The 25,552-nt window shown below is 39.8% G+C and overlaps 2 protein-coding genes across 2 annotated transcripts; one reads left to right on the top strand and one right to left on the bottom strand.

Annotated features, from left to right (window-relative positions):
- The first annotated feature begins 638 nt into the window (after positions 1–638).
- On the top strand, positions 639–23,645 carry ppp3r1a (protein phosphatase 3, regulatory subunit B, alpha a). Its single transcript, XM_020921371.2, has 6 exons — positions 639–870; positions 9,312–9,351; positions 16,293–16,469; positions 17,506–17,565; positions 18,036–18,220; positions 20,876–23,645. Exons 1-6 carry the CDS (start codon positions 868–870, stop codon positions 20,921–20,923), a joined length of 513 nt encoding a protein of 170 aa, XP_020777030.1. The 5' UTR covers positions 639–867; the 3' UTR covers positions 20,924–23,645.
- On the bottom strand, positions 23,632–25,439 carry pno1 (partner of NOB1 homolog). Its single transcript, XM_020921389.2, has 7 exons — positions 25,147–25,439; positions 24,673–24,819; positions 24,508–24,591; positions 24,360–24,420; positions 24,148–24,265; positions 24,005–24,075; positions 23,632–23,914 (listed from the first exon to the last, which is right to left on the bottom strand). The coding sequence occupies exons 1-7, from the start codon at positions 25,342–25,344 to the stop codon at positions 23,847–23,849; spliced, it is 747 nt and encodes a 248-aa protein (XP_020777048.1). The 5' UTR covers positions 25,345–25,439; the 3' UTR covers positions 23,632–23,846.
- Positions 25,440–25,552: the final 113 nt, after the last annotated feature.

The raw sequence follows: 25,552 nt of genomic DNA, 5'->3' as shown, positions 1-25,552 counted from the left end.
TTTGCGTTTACGTGTTTGGACATCTGCCTTCAGGCTGCAGTGTACTCACTAAACATTTAGAAAATACTTAATATACTTTGCACGACAGCATACATCTGGTCCTCATAGGACACAATACACTGTGTAGTGGTTTATTGTCCAAGTGTTTCCAAAATAGTGTTCATAATAGTAGGTCATTGGATTCCTGTGTTTATATGATATAAATGTATTTTTGTGAAACGGTATTATATTTTTGTACTGTGATGATGAAAGTCTTGATTGATTACCTGCAAAACTGTGTGAAATACATTTTCTATGCAAGGATGGCAAAAAACTATTTATGCCATGAATATGTTATTGTTTACAATTATATACAGTTATGAAGAAAAATGTGTGTGGCAAATTACTCTAGGGAGGGCATTATTTAAATCTATATTTGTCTAATAAAAATGATTGTCATAGCCAAACTGCGAGTATTGAATGCAAGCCTAATAAAGCTCACACTTTCACTAAAGGAGTACACAAAGTTGAGTTACCTGCTTTGGAGTAGTACCACAAATCGTTCAGCAGATGGCGCACCCGTTCAAAGTGTGAAGGAGGTAAAAGTTCCCGGATGTACAGTAGCGCCCCTCCCCCTCTTCCCCTCTCCTGCTCCTCCTCCTCCGCTCTGTCCCTCCCCGCGGCTCTCCCTCCCTCTCACTGCAGTCAAAGCTCGATCCAGGAGAGTGTCAGAGAGGGTCGGGAGCTAGATCTGAAGCAAAAACCGAGACCTCCAACAGAACATCGCATTTTGTCCGAATATCTGGCCACTGTTCGGCGGCATCCACAGCCCCCCTCTGCCCCTCTTTTCCGTTTACATCGCCTGGATTTCATCATCCGATCTGCAAAATGGTAAGCAGCAGCCACGGCTCTATTTTCTCCCTCCGCCGACTGGTAAACACACCAGTGGCTAGGCCTGTGCTGTCATTGTGTCGAATGATCGCGTATTTTGATGGATTGTCTTCCGATGTCAGACTAGCTTGTTGTTAAATTTGCAAATGGCAAAGAGGAAATGGTTTTCTTAGGCTCTCTAGATAGCTGCCTCTTCTCTTGTCCATACCCCTTGGCTGTCACTAGCCTCAAGCCTATGGCCCAGATATTTCTTAAACCTTCTCGACATTGCTCGCACTATTACAAGCAAAGAGCTCCGATAAAATATGTTTTTGCTTGCATGTAAAAGTCACGACTGTGCCTTTTTGGTGTATTAATGGTTGGTAGTACATGCTAAAGGAAGCGTACGGCTGCTCAAATTAAGCTAGCACGTAAAATCATTCTTCCATTTTCACACAGCGTCGTCGCCTAGATGTCTTTTAATAATCTTGATAGAGTTGCAGGTTTTGTTTTAGCGTTCACTCACTACGCATAATACCATATCTATCTATCTGACATTTTGATGGTAGATTTCTAACAATTTTGCGGGAAGTTAGCGACGTTTGGCTCCTGCTGTCAGTGCTAATGGAGCTCACCTATTAAATGTTAAAATGACGGGCAACGACCAAGAAGTTGTCATACACCACTGGTTGTTGTAAACCACCCATGCCCTTTCATCGCATCCCCACCTATGTATTTGCACGAATTATCTAAAACATTACGAAAAGGCAAAAATAAAAATTAAGCCGTATTATACGTTTAAGATCTCGAGACATTATCCAGTTGATTTATGAATGTTAAAGTAGGGTACCGCAACTTGTGACACTTCAAATGTGTATGTACTCCGTTTCTGTCACATTTGCCTACGTCCACTGTAAGTGACCTAACCTGTAATGATAAATGAATTGAGCAGCTTGGTTAAGTGCCCACATTTGCCTGTCACTGCACCATCCTCCTGTGTGGAGCTGAAATGTGGTGCATACCCTCTCCACTGATGATGTGCCAACTTGTAGCCTTTCAAGAGTGTATTCTTCGCTGTAGGAGGCTGGGGGCAGGGACTGACTCGCACACAGTTGCTTAAGCTTGTAGTGGAATGATCTGATGCAAAGGGGACCATATGCTGCCTAGCAATCAAGCACCACCCACATACAGATCGAGCCGAGCTAATGTAAAAGATAAAAGCCACAGTGAACCTGCAGCAGTACGATGGTGATCAACATGATGTATCCAGGCTGCCCGTCCAACCTGCCCACTCCAGCGCCATTTCTGCTCCTCACAGGCCAGGACTCTCCTCTGTGCCAGCAATCACCAGCACATTTCCAACTCCTCTGTTTCTTAAATATAACCATATGTATACGCCAGTGGTCTGATGCCCAACTCACTGCGAAAGCAGACTGTTGGGCACCACACCGCATAGGGCTGGGTACCTTTGGAAATTTTTTCGGGTACCAGTAGTTTAACAATACTTGGTTTTGGTAGGCTTTCCTGGCTGCTTTAATCATGAAGAAAACAAATATGATTTATTATGTAATCTTCACACATTCTGTTCAATACCATTTCTTTGAAGAGGACTAGTTTTACAGTTTTGAAGTAGAAGGATTTCTTGGTGCACAGGTGCCTAGATGGTAATTGTGTACATGCCCACCATCCAAATTATTTTCTTAAAAACGCGCCATTTGTCCAGTTAAAAAAAAAAAAGTGTGTCTAAGAGTCAATGTCAGCCAGTGTAATTATTTTGTTTTTCAGAGGCTTTACTATTTTTGTTCAATGGTCTGGCTGAGTGAATGAGTGAAAAATAGAGGCATCCTCTATTTAAAGTACAGTCAGTGTTGCAGTCTGCTGCACCTTTAGAGGGTTGCATGTTTATTATAAAGCTTATAGTCTATAGCCATAACTTAAGTTTGATGTACCTAGAAATAAGTGGAAATAGAATAATAAATGGATAAAATACCATGCATTAAGATTGGAACATTTGGACAATGCTTTGAATGTGGCGAACGAAAACAGGGATGCAGAGACGTTGCTGCTGCCCTAGACACCAGAGGTGTAACAAGCAGTGAAAGCGTGAGTGAATGAAAATCAAAGAGAAGCTACAGTCACTGTTGGAGGTGGACGATATGCTAAAATATCATATCAGGATTTTTCAGTGTGTACATCACGTTCTTGATTCATACAGTCTTTACATACCATTAAGATAACTAAAGTGATCTGCTTCTTCTTCTTTCATACTTTGGTTAAATCCACCTGTCACTCACTCAGAGCATCACAGAGCCTGGCCAATATAAACGGTGCGTGGGAAAGTGTCTGTATTACTTTGAGCATAAAGCCGCATTAAACAGCGCCCTGAAACCCAATACATAAACCTGACAAAATAGTAGGTTGCCTCACAGACCACATCACAATTACATTTGTATGGCCCAGTGCTGGTCATTGTGGCTTGCTCCTGAAGCGCTTATGTGGACTTGTTCTCGTGGGGTCTAAGGGAGAGGTCAGGTGGGAGATGTATTGAAAATTTTATAATATTGAAATAGTAGTTTTTGGGGATATCCACTCAAAATGTAAGGTATATCCTTACCTTATAAGGTATGTAAAAATACAAAAAACATATAACAAACAACAGTGTGATTGTTAAAATAGGGCTGTAAAGTCATGTTGCTGGTCTGTTTTGGTTAATTCACTAGTTCATTCACTTTTTCTGCAATGCTCAACCAAGTAATTTACTGCACATGTATGATGGATTAAAATCATCTGAATGTCATAGCCTGGATCATTTAATGGAATATTGAGATATAATATTTATAATTGATGCATATAAATACCATTCCTCCTTAAACTAGCATATTTTACTAATTGTTTTGGCTGTAGATCTCACACAGAATTCCCATGTTATTGTCACTCATTTTCCTCACTGCTTATTGGATTCAGGAAATGACGGATGGCTTCAATCTTCTGCACAGCATTATGCTAATTATCCCAGCAGCATTACAGCATTTGTGTGAAAATTACACCCCATTTTTGCCAGAAACATTTTTATTGTTATTGCTTTCAGTTTCATGCTTTTAACTGTAGTATATTACTTTAGATGAGTACATTTGAAGAGAGAATGCTTATAGTTTCATGTAGTTGTGCTCATGCCCAGTCTGCCCTTGACTGAACACTGAACAGTAGATAAGGCAGGTGCCAGGTGTGACAGTAAGAGTGTGCTCAGCAGCAGCAGCCCCTTTCCACTCCCCCACCAGCAATACTAAACAAGCACTTTTCACTTACAGCCTATAACACCAATCCGGCCCTTTAACATGGCTGCTCCTTCTTTGTTATTAGTTTGATGGCAATTTGAAATTACATGTATTTCTTTTTTTTTTTTTTTATTAAGACAAAGTTGTTAAATTTGAGTCCAAGCAGTGCCCAGAAAGTGTTCATTTTGTGCTCGCGCGTCAGAGCGTTCTTGTGCAGCCTGGTTTACTGGGCTCAGTCTTTCATGTTATGATTGGTTCTGCGGGTCTATAATTAGCTGGGTTTTTGGGTCGGCCTTAGTGTTACTGCTGAACAAGCGGCCATGCCAGATTCTTCATTATGCAAACGCTTGTTGTGTGCTAAGGCCTAATTGATTCTGAATGAAGCATTCATTATTGATGAGCCAACATGAGTCTATATCCCCCTCTACTCTCCTCCCTGGAAGAGCCTTTGACTTGCTCTTGTGCCTTCTTTTCCTCTGTGTGAGTCCAGATGTTCACTGACATATAGGGCAGCTGCACAGCAGCTGCATCAAGTGGTTTGTTATTGGAGGATGACTAGTGATACGGCTGACCCCTTTGTGGTCTTAGCACTGACCTATGGCAGGCTGTGGGTAGTAAACCTGTAATCCTGGACACCAAATCTCCTTTGCTGTAAGTCCCTTTCCTTCCAGAAGCTCTCCAGTGTTTAACCACAGTCAACATCAGGATTGGAGCTGCAAACATTAATCAACTGAAACTCCCCAACAAAATCCAAAATTAACTTGAGCGTTCTTACTTCTTACATTGTGCTAATAGTTACAAGTTAGAACCCCTAGTAACTAACCCCTAATCCCAACAAAGTTGGTATTGATAGTTTTCCACATTTCTGATCCTACGCACAATTAATGACCAATCCCTCTGACCAAACAAAGCTCTGAGGACCCCCTTAAATCATTTCCCTCATAGCTGGTCATGCCTCCAGGTTTTGGCCCACTACAATCCTTGATGTTTTTAGTGTCTATCCTTCCCATATTTATTCTGAGAAATACTCCCATTGCCTTTGTTGACCTGGTTAGCCAAGTTTATTATGAGCACTTATGATTTTTAGCTAGTTAATACTGCCCCTGTGTGTTACAACACAATTTCATCTCAAGTATTTTTTTTTTATACTCTGTTATTTTTTACTAGCGAAAATAGTAAGGACCTTTTAATCTAATGTACAGCATAAGAACTAGAGCCCGACCGATATGAATTTTGCTGTGGCCGATATGAAACCGATATAATGGGAGTTGGATCTGCCGATAGCCGATATAATCGCCGATATATTTAGTGATGTAAAAATTCACTGTAAATGTTGAATTGTTTAAAAAACTTAGGTTTGGCTCTGGTGGATTTTAAATTGGGTTTATTTAGGCAACATTTATTGTTATTCTGCCTCTTTACATCATATTTACAGACAGTAGGTTGGCTTAATGGCATTTTTGCATCACATTCTAGACACTAGTGATGGGTATTCCAGTTCTTTTTAGAGAACCGGCTCTTTTGGCTCGGCTCACTAAAAGCTGCTGGTTCTTTTGGCTCCCAAGTGGCTCTTCAGATTGTTTTGTTGCAAGCAGGTCTAAAGCACGTCTAAAGCAGGACTGAATCAGGACTGAACCAGGTCTAAACCAGGACTGAAAAAGGACTAAACCGGGACTTATTTATTTTATGCTAAAGTCAAATATGCTCGTTTTTTTTTTTTTTTTTAAATCCTACGTACCCGCAAATTTCTCAAAGTTTCGTTTTTAGCCGCTGCCGCTGTCAAACCACGAATCTGCACGCGGCGTGAAGAGAAAAAAAGTGAGAGAAAGAGAAAACACGGCTCCCAATAAGGATCAGGCTCCCGTCGTTCCCTTTAAAGAGCCGGTTCTAAGAGTCATTTCGTTCGCGACGGACCCATAACTAGTAAAGAAAGTAGCGCTATTAGTATTTAGCCGTAAATACGTGCGCGCCGCAGTAATTAATTATATGCGCAAATGTCATAATTCACACCTCTATTCACAGTTCATTTACATATCAGTGCAGGTCCAGTAGCAAATATACGGCCAATATAGTCACTTTAGAACAGACCAATAGAAAACAGTCTGTTTATGTGCGGGAGCTACAGCAGCTAACCCATAACAAATGACAAAAACTAGCTTCAGAGTCGACATAATTCCAACACTCACCGCTCATACAGGCTCCTCCTCACATCACAAATCTGCACTAATAAATGTCCTTTTAATCCAGACTCAAACCGATTCTCCGTAAAAAGAATATAATCTCAGTGTTTGGATCTATGTCTGCAGGTGTAAACAAACACACGTGAGTGACGCGACTCTGTGGTGTGTTCAGGGACAGTACGGACACACACAAATGACTCCGTAGATAAATACTGATGTGGAGCCACATATTAGGACATTTATCTGACTGTAAATTGGATTAAATGAACAGAATGTAGAGAGTCTAAGCTTTATAACGAGGTATAACATGCCCACGTGAAATATCGGCCCCTATCAGCAAGCATATCAGCCGATAATATCGGCCAACCGATATATCGGTCGGGCTCTAATAAGAACGTATAGTTTAGAGATGTTATGTTGCACCTCAGCCCCCGGTTATGTCTCACTACTATGCTTTTACAATACAGAGGAATCTGCTTTATTTTAGTGCAGTGCCCATGTTGCAGAAAAAGCCTTTATTTGTCTCAAAGGTGGATGCTGCAAGACCAATTTGGACCGTGCGATCAATGGCTGCTAACTATAGCCATTTGAGAGAGACATTACCACCTGTTTTTAAATAAATCAATAGCTCTATTTTTAGCCATTGGCCACAGCATTTGTCTTTTAGAGCTATAAATAACAAAGGCAATTTGTCAGCATGAAGCAATAATGTGACCATGCATTCCCCCACTTTTGCTGCACTGTGCAATTATAGGGCTGCTGCCTCAGGAAATGAAAAAGTTTGGGACATTTATGGAAACTGTTTTTATTTTTAGCTCTGCACAATATACTGTTTATTCACCACACCTTTTTTCCCCTATACTGCATTGTTTTACAGTAGTTCCTCATGACATGGGACCAGTGTGTTACTGGCAGCAGAACACATTCAAATACTTACTGAATTTAAAAAAAAATTAAAAGTTTGCTCATTTGAAATTAGGAAAAGTATATCATTAAAAGGAACAACCATAACAAATAATAAACTAACCAACCCAACTCAAACCTTCATGGAATTATCCAAAACACACCTGGAGTTGATTTTTATTTTATTTTTTTTAAGTAACCCATTTGTCTGTGTACATCCCTCAAAAATAAAAATTCTACGTTCCACCATGTGATGCCAGGTGTAGTTTTAAAGTTAACAGCTACCTTTTACCTTTTGTTCGGTAGAGAATGGAAATTCCATGACTGAAATCATCCGAACGATTCCAGTGAAGGAATTTGGAGTTTTAAAAACAGTGAAACAAGGTGAAACGGAGTGTTTTGTGTTTGAGAGAAGAACTCAGCCTAAATATGCAGCGTTTGGTTGTTAAACATGTCTGAATGAAAAAACACAACTCTGGCCATGTTTTTGATGAGGAAATAACATTATAACTTGGATCTGAAAATGATATAATATGGGCCCTAACCAAGAATAATTTACTTAAATAACAGCTAGGTATGCCAGGATTACTTGGCTAACATTATTTACACAGGTGGTCGTTACCCTCTCCACCTACAGGTTCTGGGTGGGGTGGGTCTTAACAAAACCACAGAGGGCTGTTTTTTTCAAATGCACAATGTATATTAAATATATCTTGCTGTTATGAGTGTATTGTACAGTTTGATTTATTATTAGTTTTGGTCTATGTGACGCCCCATTGTGCACATGGCATCTGGTTTTATTAGCTGTAAAAGTATCAGGTAAGCTGTCCGACATAGTAGAGTGGGAGTGTGGACTGTCAGCTTGCCGTGATCAGACTGTCAAAAGCTAAGTCTCTGGGCTGGCTAATCCTGTGTCACCTCTTTCTCGAGGCTGATCTTAAAATACATCCACCTCTCAGGCCGCCACAGTAGACGAGCGGCGCACTGAGATGACATAACTGCTGCATAACCGACGGCCCCAGTGTGAAACATCTGAACAAAACAAAAGCTATGTTTGCATTTTTATTCAGTGCAAGAATATTGTGCACAGCATTGAAGAACAGCAAAGCCCTGTCAATGTCTCCCATAAACATGATGTATTGTAATCATTTGCTCAGAGCTTTTTCATCTCTGGGGCTAGCTCTTGTTGCTATCTTGGATAGTGTTGCGTGGCATTCCTCGATGGTGTTGCAGGGCAGTCCTGTTCAATAGTGCACTGGCCCAGCTCCGTGTCAGCTGTAGGATTCCCGGCTCGCCCCCCTTTACCTCCCCTTCCTCCCCTCTCTGTCCCTCCCTTAGTTTATCTCTCTCCTCCCTCCTCTGGTCTTTCCCTTCCCTCCCTCCCACCCCCTCGCCTGTCTCTCCCTCCCACCCCTCCCGGTCTGGCTCTCCTCTCCCTCCCCTGGTCTCTCCCTTCTCTCCCTCCTTCCCTCCCTCCCATGGCCTGTCTCTCCCCTCCCTCACCTGGTCTCTCACCTGGTCTCTCCCCTCCCCCCTCCCTCCCTCCCTCCTCCCTCCCTCCCTCCCTACTCCCTCCCTACCTCCCTCCCTACCCTTGTCTCTCCCCTCCCTCTCTACCTCTCCTTGTCTATCCCCTCCCTTCCCTTCCCTTCCCTCCCTCCCCTGGTGTCTCCCTCGCCTGGCCTGTCCCTCCCACAGAGTTGTCTGTGGCCTCTGGCAGCAGTCGGGTGAGGGCTCGTGGACAGTGCTGCAGTGTTGGACGGGATGAGCTGCGGATGTGGCTGCAGTACATAAGCCAAAGAGACACACACTGTATGCGCAGTGAGCCACCACACAAACCACATTGCAGAGAAAGAGAGTCTGGCACAAAGAAAAATGTACATGAATTGTGGCTATTTGAGCTCTTTTTGTTATGTTATTTGAAATGATGTTTTCTATGCAAAATGTAATGTATATGTAAAGTAAACTTCTCCCGTCCCATTCTGCTTACTGTGCCATATCTTGAAGTTTCACTTTTTTCATTTTATTATATTGAGACTTATTTACTGCACCCAATTGTCTGTCAAAATTTTTACTTTTTTTTGTTTTGTTTGTTTGTTCTTAGGGAAATGAAGCCAGTTATCCCCTGGAGATGTGCTCGCATTGTAAGTATATGTTATACTATACATTGGCTGTTCTGTGTGATGTGTGTTTTTTCACATTATTGAGGTTGAATGTAAAAATATTGCTGAGATGTTTTTACAGTTATTAATTGAACAGTAATTGCTGTATTTTGTGCTCACTATAGCAAATATGGGGTATTCCATAAATCATTTAACAAGTCCAGTTTTATCCTAATCATAAAATGAAACTACCTCCATCTCCAGTTTAAACCTCGAGTTGTTGCATGAAATAAGTCTGGGTCTGACGAGTGCTATTTCAAGTCTGAGGTTTAAGATGCACTTTGTGCACGTTCCCTATTTAATTTATGAAGGTCAGATCATTAGCTAAAAATTGACTAAATTATCTTAAAACGATGATCAGTCATGAGGTTATTAATGATGTGACTGATCGAGAGGAGTACGCAGGGAGAGAGAGAAAGATGAGGCTCCCATTCCACTACAGCAAACATGTCGAACTCAGGCCCGGGGGCCAAATTTGGCCCACAACGTCATATCAAATATGTATTAGAGCTGCCTGTCAGCTACAGATAGGCTATAGTGACATTAATTATTTAAAATGTTAATAATGTTAAATGTTAAAATAATAAAAAATATTTATAAATTATTATATTATTATATATATATTTATAAAATATTATGATTTATCTGGATTCAATGTTTAAGCAAAACTATTATTAAACATTTATTTTAATAAGAAAAGGTTTAACATTACATATCTCAAAAGAAGAGAAAACATGCAGATGTTGTGGAAATTTTTCAATAAATATTTAGTTTGGCCCACAACTTAGTCTGAGTTTTTAATTTTGGCCCTCTGTGAATTTGAGTTTGACATCCCAGCTCTACAGAATTGCATGTTGTTTCCCGACGTGCAGTAAAAGTGTCTTGTGTGTGAGTGTGTCAATCTGTAAAAGTAATGTTCTAATGGAACTGTGCATGTAACGAGAATTGGTCAATCAAATCCAAACTTATGTGGATGGTTTGACAGGGAGAGACGAGAGGAGAGACGTGATGAATTCTAGCTTCAAACCTACGTCTGTCAGTGCAGCATAAAATACACAGCAAAAAATGTAGGCTTACTTTATTGTATTTTCACATTGTAATTAAATTACATGTTTTATTTGAATAGGACCACTTTATTATTTAAAAACTAGTACATGCGCAAGATCCTATTAATAAAATGGTCCAGCAGCTCAATGCCAACTCTGGTTAGCCATGTTAGTAGAACATAGCTGTGGATTTGATGAGCCTGGATTGCCCAAATGAGCCAGGCTTTGGCTTTATCTCACTTCATGGAATACCCGCTCGGCCTGATTTGCATGTTTAAGTAACTGAGCATTTGAGAGGAGAGCTGGGGGAATGACTCACATTGTGCTTTGTCCGCCTCCTTAACCTTCTCCACCTGATGTGAATCAACAGTGTTTGAGCGTTTTCTGCGCTGATGTCGCTGACAGCTCTTCAGATGCTCTACAGCAGAGCTCCATGTTCAGGCTCAGTAAAGTTACACTGTTGTTACATGTGTCTAATGAATGGGTGTGGAGCAGTCCTCATCACCTCATTATGTCTTGGTTTGTAGTGTAGTCATTCCTGCTGCAACGTTACTCGTGGTTACTCACGGTTACTCAAGCAAAGCACCCAAATGTCACATCCTGTTTGAGAGAGGGCTGTGGACACAATGTGTAACTGTAGACCTCAGTGTGTACTACTGTAGTGTACTGTACTAGTGTACCAGCGCTGTGGAGGCCAGGAGGCCTTGGCCTGTTCGGCCTGTGCGGCATTCCCCTCAAGGATTAGCCCCATGGTCACAGGACAGGCCATCACTTGAACTTTTAAAATCTGCTGTGGGACCACTGCCTGTGTGTTTCTTATAGCTATTGGTACCATCAGTGTAGAACCTTTTTGCTATCAAAAACTCAAGGACACACAAGCACACACACACCAAAGCCCTTACAATGTAGTTTGTATTAAATATGAAGTACATGATATGAGTAATCCTTTTACTGCATAATAAGTTATCTTGTTGCTGCTCCAGTCCTCCTTTAGCCTCTATTCAGAGCCTTTGCCTTGTGCTAACACAGCAGCTGTTCAGCTCATCAAGTTCTTGGACAGGCAGAGCAATGGCTGTGAAGAAATGGACTCAAACACACTGGTCAGAGGAGCACCACAAACCCTAACCTTTTCATCTATGGTGTCGCAGAACAGCCCAAAAACACAGAAGATACACACTAATCACACTGATTTTAATCTCACGATTCTTCTGTTGATTAATAAAAGTTGCACAAACCACGCCACCTGACCCATTTATTTTTAGAGAGAGGACATCCTGGAGGACTAGAAATTGTATGGAATTGATCACTTTTGACTGTTCTGTAAAAATGTTTATCCTGGTTTTACTGCATGCTACATAATTCAACATGAGGGGCCTTGAAAAATATACATTTATTTTTAACTCATAACACACCAGTTGTGTCTACGCCACTTAAAATAATATGCGGTGGCTTGTTGCTAGTTCCTTGTTGCTAGGGGTTTCCCGGAGGGCGGTAGCCAGGTCTGCCAGTGTGGGGGGAGGGGTGGGGGTTTTCTCATGACGCCATGACTATAAATACCCTCTGTCAGAGCTGCTGTCTCAGTGGTCTGCTTGGCCCATGTTTCAAAGACCAACAGTATAAGGGCAGCCAGAGCAATGGGTCTATTGCAGCCCACACAGCATTGTGCTGCCGGCCGCTACATGAGATAAGGTTGAAGGAAAAATGGTTTATCTAAAGTCTGTGGTGGTGGAGTTGCCCGCTAAGATTTGTTTAACATGTTATTAGGACTTCTTTGCCCTACTTCCCTCTGGCCCATTTTCTTGGTCACTTTGGGCTCCCCTGTCAGGGATGCCATTTGCTCAGTGAAACCTCATTATGCTAATTGAGCGGTGTCTTGTGTCAAACTTGTGTGATTACTGAGCATGTAACCTTCTCGTGTTTGGCCCCCTCACATCTTATCTTGTGTATTTGATGTGCTATATACAGCAGGCCCTTGGCTGCAATTATTGCTAACATGCCGGCTGCATTTTGCTCGGCGTGGACGGGCCAGCCTGATGGCCCCGGTTCAGGCTAACGGTGCTAATGCAGTCACATGTCTCCACTAATGTGCAGCTGAGCTGTCTGGGGCTGGCCGCGCTTAAGAGGACACAGTCATTAATGGCATTTTAGGAACATTGTGTTTCATAATTAAACCCAAATTGGACGGGAATCTGTGTCAGATTTTTCCTTCATACAGTGTTTTGAGCATGCTCACTCTAAAGGGCCTGTATGTAGTAATGGCTATTGATTTGTATGGATGAAACATTTATTTAGCTGTATTGTCCCAAATTCAATATTTCTCCACAGTAAATGCCACATATGATGCAACCGAAGAACTGGATGACAAAAAGAGGCCTGTTTTTGATTAGCTCACCATAGGCTTGACAGAGATCTTATTAATCTACAGGGACTTGACATTTAGCATTCCAGGTTAATTGAGTGGTGTGGTATGTTGTGTGTTGTGAACTCAGATTAGCGAGCCTGTCTGCAAGTACACTGTGGATGTGTGGGCTATTTGTGGGGCTAACTGGTTCCTGTTGCCTAGTAACAGTGGAGGGTGCGTGTAGCCATCATGTCCGTGTGCTTGTGTTGTGCTGGTCTGTGAAGTATATGAGATTATCATAACCATCTCACAGTTACACTGGGTCTCCCTCAGAGCCGCTCATTAGCATAACAGTGTGAGGAGCCTGTACAAGTGTACAGCCGCTCCACTCACACTTTCTCTCACACATCACAAGAGGACAGCATTTCATCCCTTTGGTTCCTCCACTGTAGCCTGCACTATCTGGCCACAAGGGGTCACAAGTCTGTCTACTGCATTGGACTTTGGGGCAGTGTAAGAATATAGTTTTGGAAGCTACTCATCTGGGGCTACACTGGTGTGTGAAGTAGAGCAAACTGCACAGTAGGATTTAAGATGAAGAGGGTTAACTGTTTGTCGGTAATGTTATAGGCTTTTCACATTTGTTTGATACTTCAGCCTTAACCAATTGATTTTAAAGGCTCACTTTGGCACAATACTGTTCCTGCCAAAATATATTCTGATATTGATACTCTCAAAAAATGAAAAGTAATGCTGTCCAACAAGGGTAGCAGATATAGGAAAAAATTGATCATTACAAGTGTTATACACATACTTAAACAAAAAAAGAAAATATGATTGTAATAATAACATACTATAGTAAACTGATTTATTTGCCTAGTACCCGAGCAAAATGTAATAGCAAGCCTCGGAGGGTTCTTGAAACAAAAAGATTGAATAATACAAAGTTATATTATAGTCTTATAATTGAATGCCCAGTGTTTCCCAAAGTATCTTTGTAGCTGTCCAAAGTAGCGTCGTGTTTCCTTGTATCTGAGCAATGTTTGACTGGGTTCAGCCTGGAGCATGTCTGCCTGTGAAGCTGGCACACAGACTTGTTGGTTGGACACTGAGAAAGCTGCTGTCCTCCTCAGAGTATGAATAATCCATACCTACCCACTTGGCACGTCCACACAGGAGCAGCTATGGGCCCTCTGTTCTGATGCTTGACATTGGATGGATGAATCAAAAGTTTGCATCTCATTGGCCATAAAAGCCAATACAGCTGTCTGCTTTTGAGGAAGACTGAGATATTAACAGTCTGTGAAGCAGATCGGCCTATAGCACCTTTTGTACCATTACACCTCTCCTGAAATGGTGGGCTTTTGTTGACAACTGCATTTTAATAACAAGTTAATCTGCCAATAAAAAAGAGAGTGCCATTCCAGTTGTTGGCTGCCTTTTACGCCCACACAGAAATGAGAGGCTTTGTTTAATTTTTATGGATGCTGCTGAGCAAACTAGCAAGTAATAAATCCTCTTGGGGGTATGCAGTAGCTGAAGTGTTATGATACAGGATGGTGACATGTGCTGTGAACAGGAAACAAGAGGCATCTGATCAGGACGTGTTTAGTGTCAGAGGGCAGAGACATTTGTACTCGCACCAGTATTGGAAATGGATAAAAATATGTTCTCTTTTATTTCAAGTCATTAGTTACTCATATGTCCGAACATGTTTAAATCAAAGATCAGCTCAGATTTTTTTTTCCTGTTTTGAGTAAACCCTCCCTACCCCCGTGGTAACTATGTGAATCACTGATGTAAACATTAGGGACAAACAACACACAAACTAGACACAAGGGCATGGAAAAATCTCAGGTCAGTATCATGGAAGGAAGACAATAGATCCACTTTGGAGTTGTGATTAGAAGGAGCTGAAGAGGAGTTTTGAGTTTAACATGCATTTTACATACAAATGCATGGTTCACTAGCACTTTTCTGTATAAATGGATGTTTTTGTGTGAACTTGCACAAACCTGGATTCCAGAAAACACACAGCCTCTGGGGCAGTAATACGTGCCAAACATGCCCTGTGTTTAATGTGAATCTGGTGTTTGGTTTGGCTAGTCAGAATTACAGAAATCCAGTATAACTGGAGTTCAGTAAACTTGTTTTTAAACAGATGCCAGAGTTGTATGCTTTTTAACAAAGCATCAATTTATTAGAGGCGTGCCTAAATAAAGATTAACTCGGGGAGTCTCCAACCTGTAGCTCAGGAGCTACCAGTATCTCTCCACCTCCTTCCAAGTAGCTCACCAAGGGATTTTGTGCTAATTGAAACCCCGTTACTATTGTATATATATAATTTACATCAGCCCGTTGTGCACTAAAAATGTACAATGATTTATTGTGATTAAATTGTTTGTGATTTGGCTCCATGAAAAACATCATATAGGAGGCAGAGAAGGACAAATGAACTTTACCATATGAACAGCAACATATTAGGATATAATGCTTTAATGTTGATTCTTTCTTTGTTTCTGTCTGTCCCGCTTGTCCTTAGGACTCTCTCTCTCTTATTACTCACCCTGCCGAACACTTTTTTCCACCTCACTTTTATCACGTCACCTGAAATACTTTTACATCTGACACCACTGTATAAAAATGCCCTGCACAATAAAATACATGAGAACTTTGAATCTACAAGACTTTCCATGAGAACAGTTTCCATCATATACGTACTTACGTAGTGTCTTCCATTTCATCATATCTCCTCCTTCGCCTTCTCGTCAATGTCCTTCTGTAATAAAGGGGTAATAAAATGAAACTGCCCTGTACTGTACCATAAATCCGCCTTGCTCCTCCGTACTCTTGTGTCTGTTAGGTTAGATTAATAGATAGCCGGCTGGGTTATTTAGTATCCCAGATTAGGTGCTCTGAGTAGTAGGTGGTGGTTGGCTAATGAGATCACCTGACTGTGTGAATGAGCTTATAGTGTAATTAACAGCCCGCTGTGTTATTGCTGCCCATTGTTGGAGCATACAACAGATAGTTTCTCATGGCACAAGGACAGAGAGGATGTAAGTTGGAATTTTTTAATTGAATTTTTTTGTAATTTTTTGTAAATTAGAAATTTTTTTATGTTTAAATTTTTGGGCTGGTAGGAGAAAAGTTATTTGCATTAATAATATATAATTTGTCACACAAATGTTTTATTTGGTTGTTTGCATTCCCCAGGTGATATATTAATGAGTTTCAGCATCCTGCTCTATGCAACATTTTTAGACTTTTTCCCATTCACAAGATACACTGTTTTATTTCAAATTGTTAATTGTTATAGTCTTCCATCTTCTGAAAACCCATGAATAGCATGAAGATGTAAACTTGACTTATATTTAAAGATTTAAACAATACTACTTATAAATGTGAGTACCATGTTTGTGTATGTGCTACTTCTATCTAGGATTGAACTGCATGAAAGGACCACCTGATCTGTGATAATGTATTTCATAATGTCTGATCCATATTTTCTTTGTTGTTTCTTTGTCTTTGTGCAGTCGATGCTGATGAGATTAAGAGGCTAGGGAAGAGGTTTAAGAAACTCGACCTAGATAACTCAGGCTCTCTCAGCGTGGAGGAGTTCATGTCACTGCCCGAGCTCCAACAGAACCCGCTGGTGCAGAGGGTCATCGATATCTTTGACACGGACGGGAACGGAGAGGTGGACTTTAAAGGTGGGCACTGCTTCCAACTGCTGTGGTCAGATCATGGCACTCAGGGTTATTAACAAGTTTAAATCTGATTAATTTGGATTGTGCTAGTTCTGTTGTCTAGTTTTTCAATTGCAATATTATGACAGTTTAATATTGACTACTTCAACCATCAGTTTATACTATTACACTATTTTCTGATCTGTTATAATGCTGTTCACATACCTGGAGTTGTGTTGTTTTGTTTCATTCACATGTTTAACTCACAAACCTTGCATATTTAGACTTATTTTGAGTTTTTCTCTCAAACAAAAAACACACTGTTCCATCTTGTGATGCCATGTGATAATACAGGATGTGCTCTTTTGTGTTTTTAAACTCCATACACCTTCACTAGGATCATTGTGGTGATTTTAGCCCTGGAATTTACAGTCTCTGTTGAACAAAAGATAAAAGGAGCTGTTAACTTCAAAATGACCACTACATGACATCACAAGGTGGAACATAGCATTTTGAGCTTTGGAGATGTTGCCATAATAATAAAGGACTACTCAAATATGTGTAAATGAAACAAAACACAACTCTTGGTAAGTTTTTGAGGAGGTGACAACATTATAACTTGGCTTGAACCTCACAAGAATCCATTTTGTGTTATATAGGACCTTTTTAAAGCAAAGCCCGTTAAGTCACAGGACTAGTTGACATTTTATAATAGAGTAAAAGGACTGTTACTAATATGAATGTACATCTGTATATCAGTCTTTATCCATATACATATACAGATACAGATATAGATATAAAGAGAAATGTAAATTTATTCCATCTGTAATCAGTCCTTTTTTTTTTTTTATTGGCGGGGCAATAGTCTCGTAAACTGGTAGGAAACAATGATGATGTAATACACATGTCTGTTCAAGTTTCTAATTATAGTTGGATCCTGGATACTACTGTGTCGACTCTACAGAAAGTCAATTGCATTTGCGCCAAATTATAAAACTGAGTCATGTGTTTGTATGGTATATTTAGTGTTTTGACTCTTAAAATATTTCCTCTTTTTCAGAATTCATTGAGGGAGTCTCACAGTTTAGTGTTAAAGGGGACAAAGAACAGAAGCTCCGATGTAAGTACTTGTACTGTAATACTGAGTCTGTGTGAGCTTCATTCTCTTCATATTCTCTGTAATTAATGCACAACTTTTCTGGTGGAGAATACGTCACTTGCTTATCTCCATGGAGATGTTATTATTTATATTTCCTGGAATGTTCCATAGTATAATGTTTAACTTATTCATTTAGTATTTATTCATTACAGGTGTTTCTATTGCTCAAAAATACAACAGTTCCTTCTGTGAATAGGTTGACTTTCTACAGGTCTAAATTGTAATGTTGCGTAATGCTGTGACCTCCTTGTGATAGACAAAGCAATAGCATTTCCATGGAGACAGGCAGGTGACAGACCTTCCACTAGAAATGTTATACATTGCACCTTTTTAAAGCAACTAAATATAAGTCGAGGGATTATTTAGATTGATAAGCATAAGCTTTATGCAACACATCAGCAGTACTAATTTTACAACTGCACTCTACTCAGTTGCTTTCAGGATCTACGACATGGACAAAGATGGCTACATCTCCAACGGCGAGCTCTTCCAGGTGCTCAAGATGATGGTAGGCAACAACCTGAAGGACACACAGCTCCAGCAGATCGTGGACAAGACCATTATAAACGCAGACAAGGACGGAGACGGCAGGATATCCTTTGAAGAATTCTGTGCAGTAAGTTCAAATATTGGCTTTAGGCCCATTGGAATGTCCACTTAAATGACAAATGGAATATATTTTAGGACTTTTTGTAGTACAATAAGATTTGAGCTGTAGAGACTTAAGAATAAGTATGTGGTACAAGTTCTGTAATCTATAGTTCAAAAGTGCTGGCTTTGTGTTTGTTGCATCTCACTTTAATTGGTATTGTAAATTCAGAAAAATGTCTACTTTATGCCACTAACACAGTAACTTACCTCTTATTTTTTTGTAGCAGATTTCAAACTTTTATTGTGACAGGTCTAAGGGTCTGGCTCCACTGCCCGTGTATTTCACCCTACGCAATCGTAAAAACTGCCACTTTTGGACGTGTAACTTTTAGAATGCATTGAAAGTAATGAATCTGACTCCACTGTACGCGCTAGATGCACATATGGAGCAGCACGTCATGTGCACATAGATTTCAGAAAATGGGATCCATCCTATTTTTTGACGCTCTATGCAAGCATAGCCACGTATCCCTGTCAAAATACATAGAGAGCCTGCATCTATTATTGTATTTGTGCTTTTACCATCACCACAGTGTGCTCCCAGGGCAGTTTTGTGTTATGTAAAAGAGCCAAGGTCCAGAAAGACTGTTAATTAGTGCTTTAAAATTTACTTTTGAAATCCTTGCATTTGACCTGGTGAGCCTGTACAGATGGTAAATACAAGTCTGTTCAGCTGTTAGTTTCACTGTGGACCTGATACAAGAGGCTAAACGGCCCAGTCGAGTATGATCGGCTTTCCCATTAAGAAACATAGAGCCAGTGCCGCACATGTACATCCTACAGGAGCTGCCTGTGGAGCCGCCTTTGCGTTGACACACAGCTGTGGTTTCGCGTGGTTACACGTGTAAATGCTGATGCGTGCAGTGGAGCCAGGCCCTAATTCTAACTGCTCGGCTGTGTGATGTTTCCCGTTGGCTACATGCCTGCTGAGTATTTCACGTACTGCATTTTATCTCCACAACTGTAGTTTAAACTCTAAAATGTGCCTGTATTAAACAGTAATACTCAGTAAAACAGCCCAGTGTAAATTGGAAAAGGTGTGGGAAGAGCTTTTGCGATAAAGGGCATTATTCAAGACAGTGGAGAGGTGAGCAGGTTAATAGATTTTTAAGCAAGATATATTCTCAGTCTTTAGTTGTAATGTATAGTCATTTTCGGTGCTGTTGTGCTCTCTGTAGCACTGTGGGAATCTTCACTGCCTGGAAATAATATCTGCCCCATAAATGACTTCATTTAAACAACACTAGAGGTGTTAAGCTGCTATATGCTCCAAATATTCAATTGAGATCCACCAAACCGCAGTGAAACAAGTTTAACTCCCCCAAGTGTCTGTTTGTGCCTGGAGGAGTTCGGGGTAAATTTGATTTTAGGCTTGCTGGCTGTATATTATGCTTTAGTGAAACTTCTAACTTGATTTGCAGAGTTCTAGTGCATGTAGAGGAATAAAGACCTGTGAAGAGAGCTGCACTTGCATAGGACCGCATGGATTGTAAAGGAAGAGAATACATAAAAATTTGAGTTCGAACAGGAAGATTGGCTGTAATGTAGAGGTTATTAAATTGTGATGGCTTGATGATTTGTTGAAAATATCTTGGTAAAAGCAGAGTTATGGAGAAGCTCAGTCTGCAGTATTATAGAGTTAATGTGATACATGAAGGTTGAAAGTTTTGGTCTGTGTGGTCTGAAATATGGTTCAGTAATTTTGGAAGTACATTATTAAACTTGTAAAGTTATGCTCGAAACAGCAGCTTCATAACATGATTTACATGACATGTATCACTTGTGCTCTGTACAGTGTGGGGCAGCTGGATGATAATTTAGGCTTCCTTTTCAAATCCATTATATCTGTCTCTCTCCAAAGCCACATTGTGTCGCCCACAGTCTTGTCCCTGAATCAAAGACAGCACAGTGAAGACGAGGCCCAGTTCTGACGGCTGCCTCTCCAGAGTCCTGAACTAAAAAGCTGCTTGTTCTTCCGGGAGAGTATTTTCAGGATGCCACAGGAGACCGCTGGACCCTGTTTTAACAAAGCAGCACTGTTGAGGCACTTCAAAGCAAAGTGACTCATGCGGTTTGGGTCATCCCTGATATCACCATTGCATAAGAAGGAATCTGCAACAAATGTCTTTTAAAGTAGGGCATAATACAGTTTATAGAAATCATATTTGTAAGAACATGCCGGCTGGTATGCAAAGTCTTTTTAAGGTTCTACTTCTGCTATACAGAATTATGGACGGCTCTGGTTGAATAGGGCTAGGGCACAGACTGATCAGTGGGGGTCACCTCATCTAGGTAAGGGTCTATAATCCTGTGACCCCTGTAAACGTCATGGATTCTGCATTTCTTACACTAAGCATATACCTGATGTTATGCAGTAATTATGTTACATTAGATTTTTCAGTGTAAGGTCAAAAATTCATACACACACACATGCACAGTGTTGCTGATGAGGGGACTCTTGTCCATCAGATGAATAAAAACTTGGAGGTTTTTAAAGTAGATGACATTTTTGCAAGGTTTGGGTGAGAATGAATTTAACAATTACAATATACCAACCAAATAAACTAGCAGCGCAGGGTATTAAGTGTTTTTAATGCTATATATTGTTTTGTGTGTCCAGGTGGTGGGAGGTCTCGATATACACAAAAAGATGGTGGTGGATGTGTGAGCAGCCGTGCTCGCTGCGTCCCTGGCCCTTCCTCCTTGACACTCGCTTTCTCCACCATCTCTGAAGATCTGCTCAAGACGTCCGGCAAAATGCTCTGTGTAACTTAATGGAAGTATTCTCTCGTTCTTTCTTTTCTCTGTGAAGCCACTTTTTTTCTTTCAGAAAAACCACAGGCCTCGTGAAGCCAACTTCGAAGTGTTATTGGACTGTCTAATCCTCTCAATAACCCGGTCGTAGCACTTTAAGAGACTGAAGGACATCCATGTGTCTGTTGCAGGAGCATCTGACTTTGGATGAGGGGGGAGAAAGTGGGGAAATGGGGGCTCAGTGAAGAGGCTGGTTGGCTTGTTCATATTTCATCCTTTCTTTTTTGTTAATTGTTATTTTTGATATTTATTTTTGTTGTCTTTTATAAAGAATAAAAAATAAGTATATCTGTGGTTGTCTCGTGAGGGGGAGTGTATAGTAAATCAACACTTGACTTACAGTACAACTAGAAAGTAGGGTATGAAGTGCCAACCAGAACATATCCAGAACCAGTCCAAGTAATTAACCCATTTTTGCCGCTGACAACACTTCCAACTGTCACCACATACAAATCTAAATTCTTTTTTTTTCTGGCATTTTTGGTATTCTGTTTTTACCTGTCTGGATTAGAACAGCAACGCTTCCAGTCACACTTGGCAAAGCAACACATGATAGGTTTCTTTTTGTAATACGTTTAATAGTTTTATTTATACTTAACATGTTTATATTGTTGGAGATTATCCTTGTTTGTCGTTATGGATTTATAGATAGATATGCCAAGAAAATGTCTTTCCAAAATGATTTGTGGCTGCAACTGATTATATGGTTTACTTGTGTTTCAAAGAATTTTGCATTTGTGCATCCACAAGACAATCTTAATAGCGCTGCGTTCTTGTTAACTAACTCTTGGCTTGATGATTTTTTTTTAAGCTAAATGCAGGTGCTGGATGATGTGGACTTGGCTAGGAACCTATAAAATGTGTGAATATACACTGTTTGTGCAAGTTTATAGCAATTTTAAGAGACTTCTCTGAAGGCAGCGTTTTTTAACCAGTATGCGTTTGCTTTACATGAGCCTTTGAATTCATACATCTCTCAGTCCAAAGCAGGATGGTACACTTTTCTTACGCAGAAAGACCTAATACTAAATGTCAACATGGTCGTGGTTTCACAAAGGAGGTTTAAAATTTAATTCTGACAACCCAGTTTTCTGTTTCACTAAACAGGTTTGGAGCAGAGTTAGAAAACCCTGAGTTTAGCAGAGGAGACAAGATTTTATCAATGGATTCCAGGAAAGAGGATTCACCATGACAACGGTAAACCAGAGGAGGCTTTCATCTTAGGGGGACAGCCAAGTCTTGTGAGTGGATTGTGCTTTGGACAGATCAGTCAGGTATAAAGTAATGTGGCTCAGCCCATTCAATTTATCATATTTTTTTATATTTAAATGTTTTAATTAAATTAGTAACAATTTTAACAAATCTAAGATGTTGAGTGCTTTGTAGCTCATTAAGCTTAATTATAACAAATGTAAACTGTAAATTAATACAAGTCAAATCATTGAACTTCAGTCAAGCCTTATTAATTTGTGAAATTGGTATTGGTCCAATCAGAGCTCTCCTTCAGGAGCAAACTCTGGTTAAACTTAGGGTTAGAGGAATAAAACCTGCCCTGGACCAGGTTAGGTTCACAGTGAGTTACCATGATGACCGACTCATCATGATTTAGGCTAACTGAAACTGAAAACTTTTTTCAGGGTTGACAAAGTCTGACTTTGGATTAAACCTGCTTCTTGAAACGGGGCCATGATCAGTGTGCAGTGGGGTAGACTGTATATTTTTATTTGATTTTAAAAAAAAAAATTATTTTATTGTGTACATTTCAAAAGTTGGCTTCTCCCACTTATAGTGTGTCACAATCACCTCATTTTCTCCCCCTACCTCCCACTACGACAAACAGGGAGAAACAAAACATGAATTTAACCAAATTTTGATTTAGAAGGGAAACTGCTTCCTACTCTAAATGACTTTGGGATAGCTTTTTGAGGATGTTTTCAGTCCAATATATGAATCTGGAGTGCCCTGTTGTCCCTTATCCCAAAGCTCTGCACGGCTTGGGCCTCCCTGTGCTTGCATGACATGAAATATATTTTTTGTTGTGCATGTAGATCAATTTTTGAAATAATCCTCTTGTTTACACATGAATGGTGATGTTAATATATTTAAAATTAAATCGTATACAATATGGATGTTGCCAAACTTTGGTAAATGTACACATATTATGAGAGGTAATCCAAATGAAATGAACTTCATGTAACTTTTTGTATTTTAACAGGGTCAGCGAGATGCTTCTATTCCAGTAAAGTTGCATATCTGATCCTGTCTCAAACTGCCACACACTGTACTCAGCTTAAAGGGGAAATTTGATGTTTATTTTTCTTTCTTTTGTATATAAGTATTTGTTAACTGCAGTTCTGGCTCTCTGTATAGTTCAGACCGCGCTTTAGTTTGTAAGTGCTTTTTTTCTGAGGGACTTGGGATCTTTAGTTTGTGTGGGGATATGAACAATTTTCAGTTTGAGAACCTTTTATTTTCCTTTTTCTGCATGCTGCATCTTATGCTGTGGGACTGTTGGAAACTTGATACTGTATGAAAATTAAAATTTAAATAAACTTTGAAATGTTGGAAGTTCAAAACATTGTAATTTATTTATTTACATATCACTTGATGCTCACTGTGTAAATGTAAACACCAGTACATTTGTTCCTGCCATTAGTCCAGGTACATATAAGACTTGTATGTATGGACAGGAAAGTGTTGCCAACAGCCTAAAAGGTCTTCACAGATGAGAAATCCACCAGTAAGCGGAAAGCACATTGACAGTAACAGATCGATGCTCAGAATCGCTCTGCCGTCCTGCTGGCCACCACTCTGATATTGCCATAGACCTTTGAAGGTGGACTTCCTGTAGGGGACAAAAGTGTTGAAAGGTCATTTCACATCAGTTTGACAACTCTAGCAGTGCAATTGCTCAAGAACTAAACCAAAAACTTACCCAATATCAAATTACAAATTGCTGTTCTTGCCATTTTGATGTTTTGAAAGGACCCCAATATGTGAACTTTTCTATGAGGGGAAAAATATACATATAAAATAAATGGGACACAGAAAGAAAAAGAAAAAAACAAAGGAACTTACGTGTCAGCTAATACAATACGTGTCTTTGTGACATTTTCAATAGTAAATTTTGTTTTTCCACCTTTCCCTGCTATTCTTCCTATTGCCCGAGATAAGTGGTCTCCCTTTAGAGGTTTCACTGCAAAAAACTATGTGGTTAATAAATATTCCTTTCTTTACACACATACAAAAGTATCACAACAAAGCAATTATATAAATTACGATATTATTACCATCTGTGACGTCAAAGCTCTCCAGGAAAAGCTCATCTAATCTGATGAGAGCCAAGGCATCCTGCAGAGAAAACAAAACGTAATCACCTGCCAATCAACGAAAGTGCCAATATAGAGCCAAAATCATGCCTTTAAATGGTAAACTTACTTCAACTTGAAATCCGAGAATAAATGCTTTCACAAAATCTGATGCTTTAGTTAAAGCACTTATATCCTGTGTCTCTTTACATGTCTGTAAAAAATGTCATAGTAACAAATGCCATGCCATAATTATGGTAATCCAGCAAATAATGCACTTCAAATTATAACTTACTTTGATTTCAACATTTCTAGTTTTCAGGTTGAATCTGACTTGCAGCTGTAGATTCTCAACAATAGGGGTAAAAATCTTAAGCCAGTTCTCCTTTAAAGGGGTATATCTGTGAGCTGGTACTGCAATTTTACGCATCTCATCTGGTCCCTGGAACAGATGAGCATAGAGGTTTTCATAACAAAGAAACAAACGACGCTCATATGGTTAGACAGGATAACACGTTCCTAAAATACAGTTATCATTATGACAAGAATATATTATATAAGTGTTTCAAATCTGATACTGATAGTATGGTATATACTGTGAACAAGTTAAAAAGAAAAAAAATACAATTTCAAGTCCGTAGTGCGCACGCGCACTATACTAAATAAGACAACCCCCATTATTATTATTATTATTATTATTATTGATTATTACTATTTATTTCAAAGTTGGTTAAATAGCAAAGCGACATGAGAACATTAACCTCCTTACCCTCAGTTGATCGCCAGAGATTGGTGGAAATTGTGGTCTCTTGCATGCCACAGAGTCAGCTGTGTCCATGTCTACTCCATCTTGTTCTCGTTTCCTTTTTTGCGTCTTTTTAGACTTTACTTTGGTGAAAGACTCCGAATCCTCTTGATTTTCCCCTGTCACCGCACTCTCACAAGCTGTGGTCTTGTCTAAATCCATAGTGTATTTTGATTTCAATGTTTAAAATCACAAATTACTTAGATAGACTGTAAATGCGACGAGCTTGGGGATCCTCGTGCAAGTGAAAGGACCCCTGAAACTACGTTACTGCTGCATGTTACTGAAAATTGTGAAATGTGTAACAGAAATAATTACAAACCTCAGATAATCTTATAAGGACAATTTAACGAGTTTTTATTTATGTTTG

The sequence above is a fragment of the Boleophthalmus pectinirostris genome, unplaced genomic scaffold, assembly GCF_026225935.1.
Source record: "Boleophthalmus pectinirostris isolate CB_2022bp ecotype Guang Dong unplaced genomic scaffold, ASM2622593v1 HiC_scaffold_5, whole genome shotgun sequence".
NCBI lineage: Eukaryota > Metazoa > Chordata > Actinopteri > Gobiiformes > Gobiidae > Boleophthalmus > Boleophthalmus pectinirostris.
This window is presented reverse-complemented; position numbering and strand designations above follow the sequence as displayed.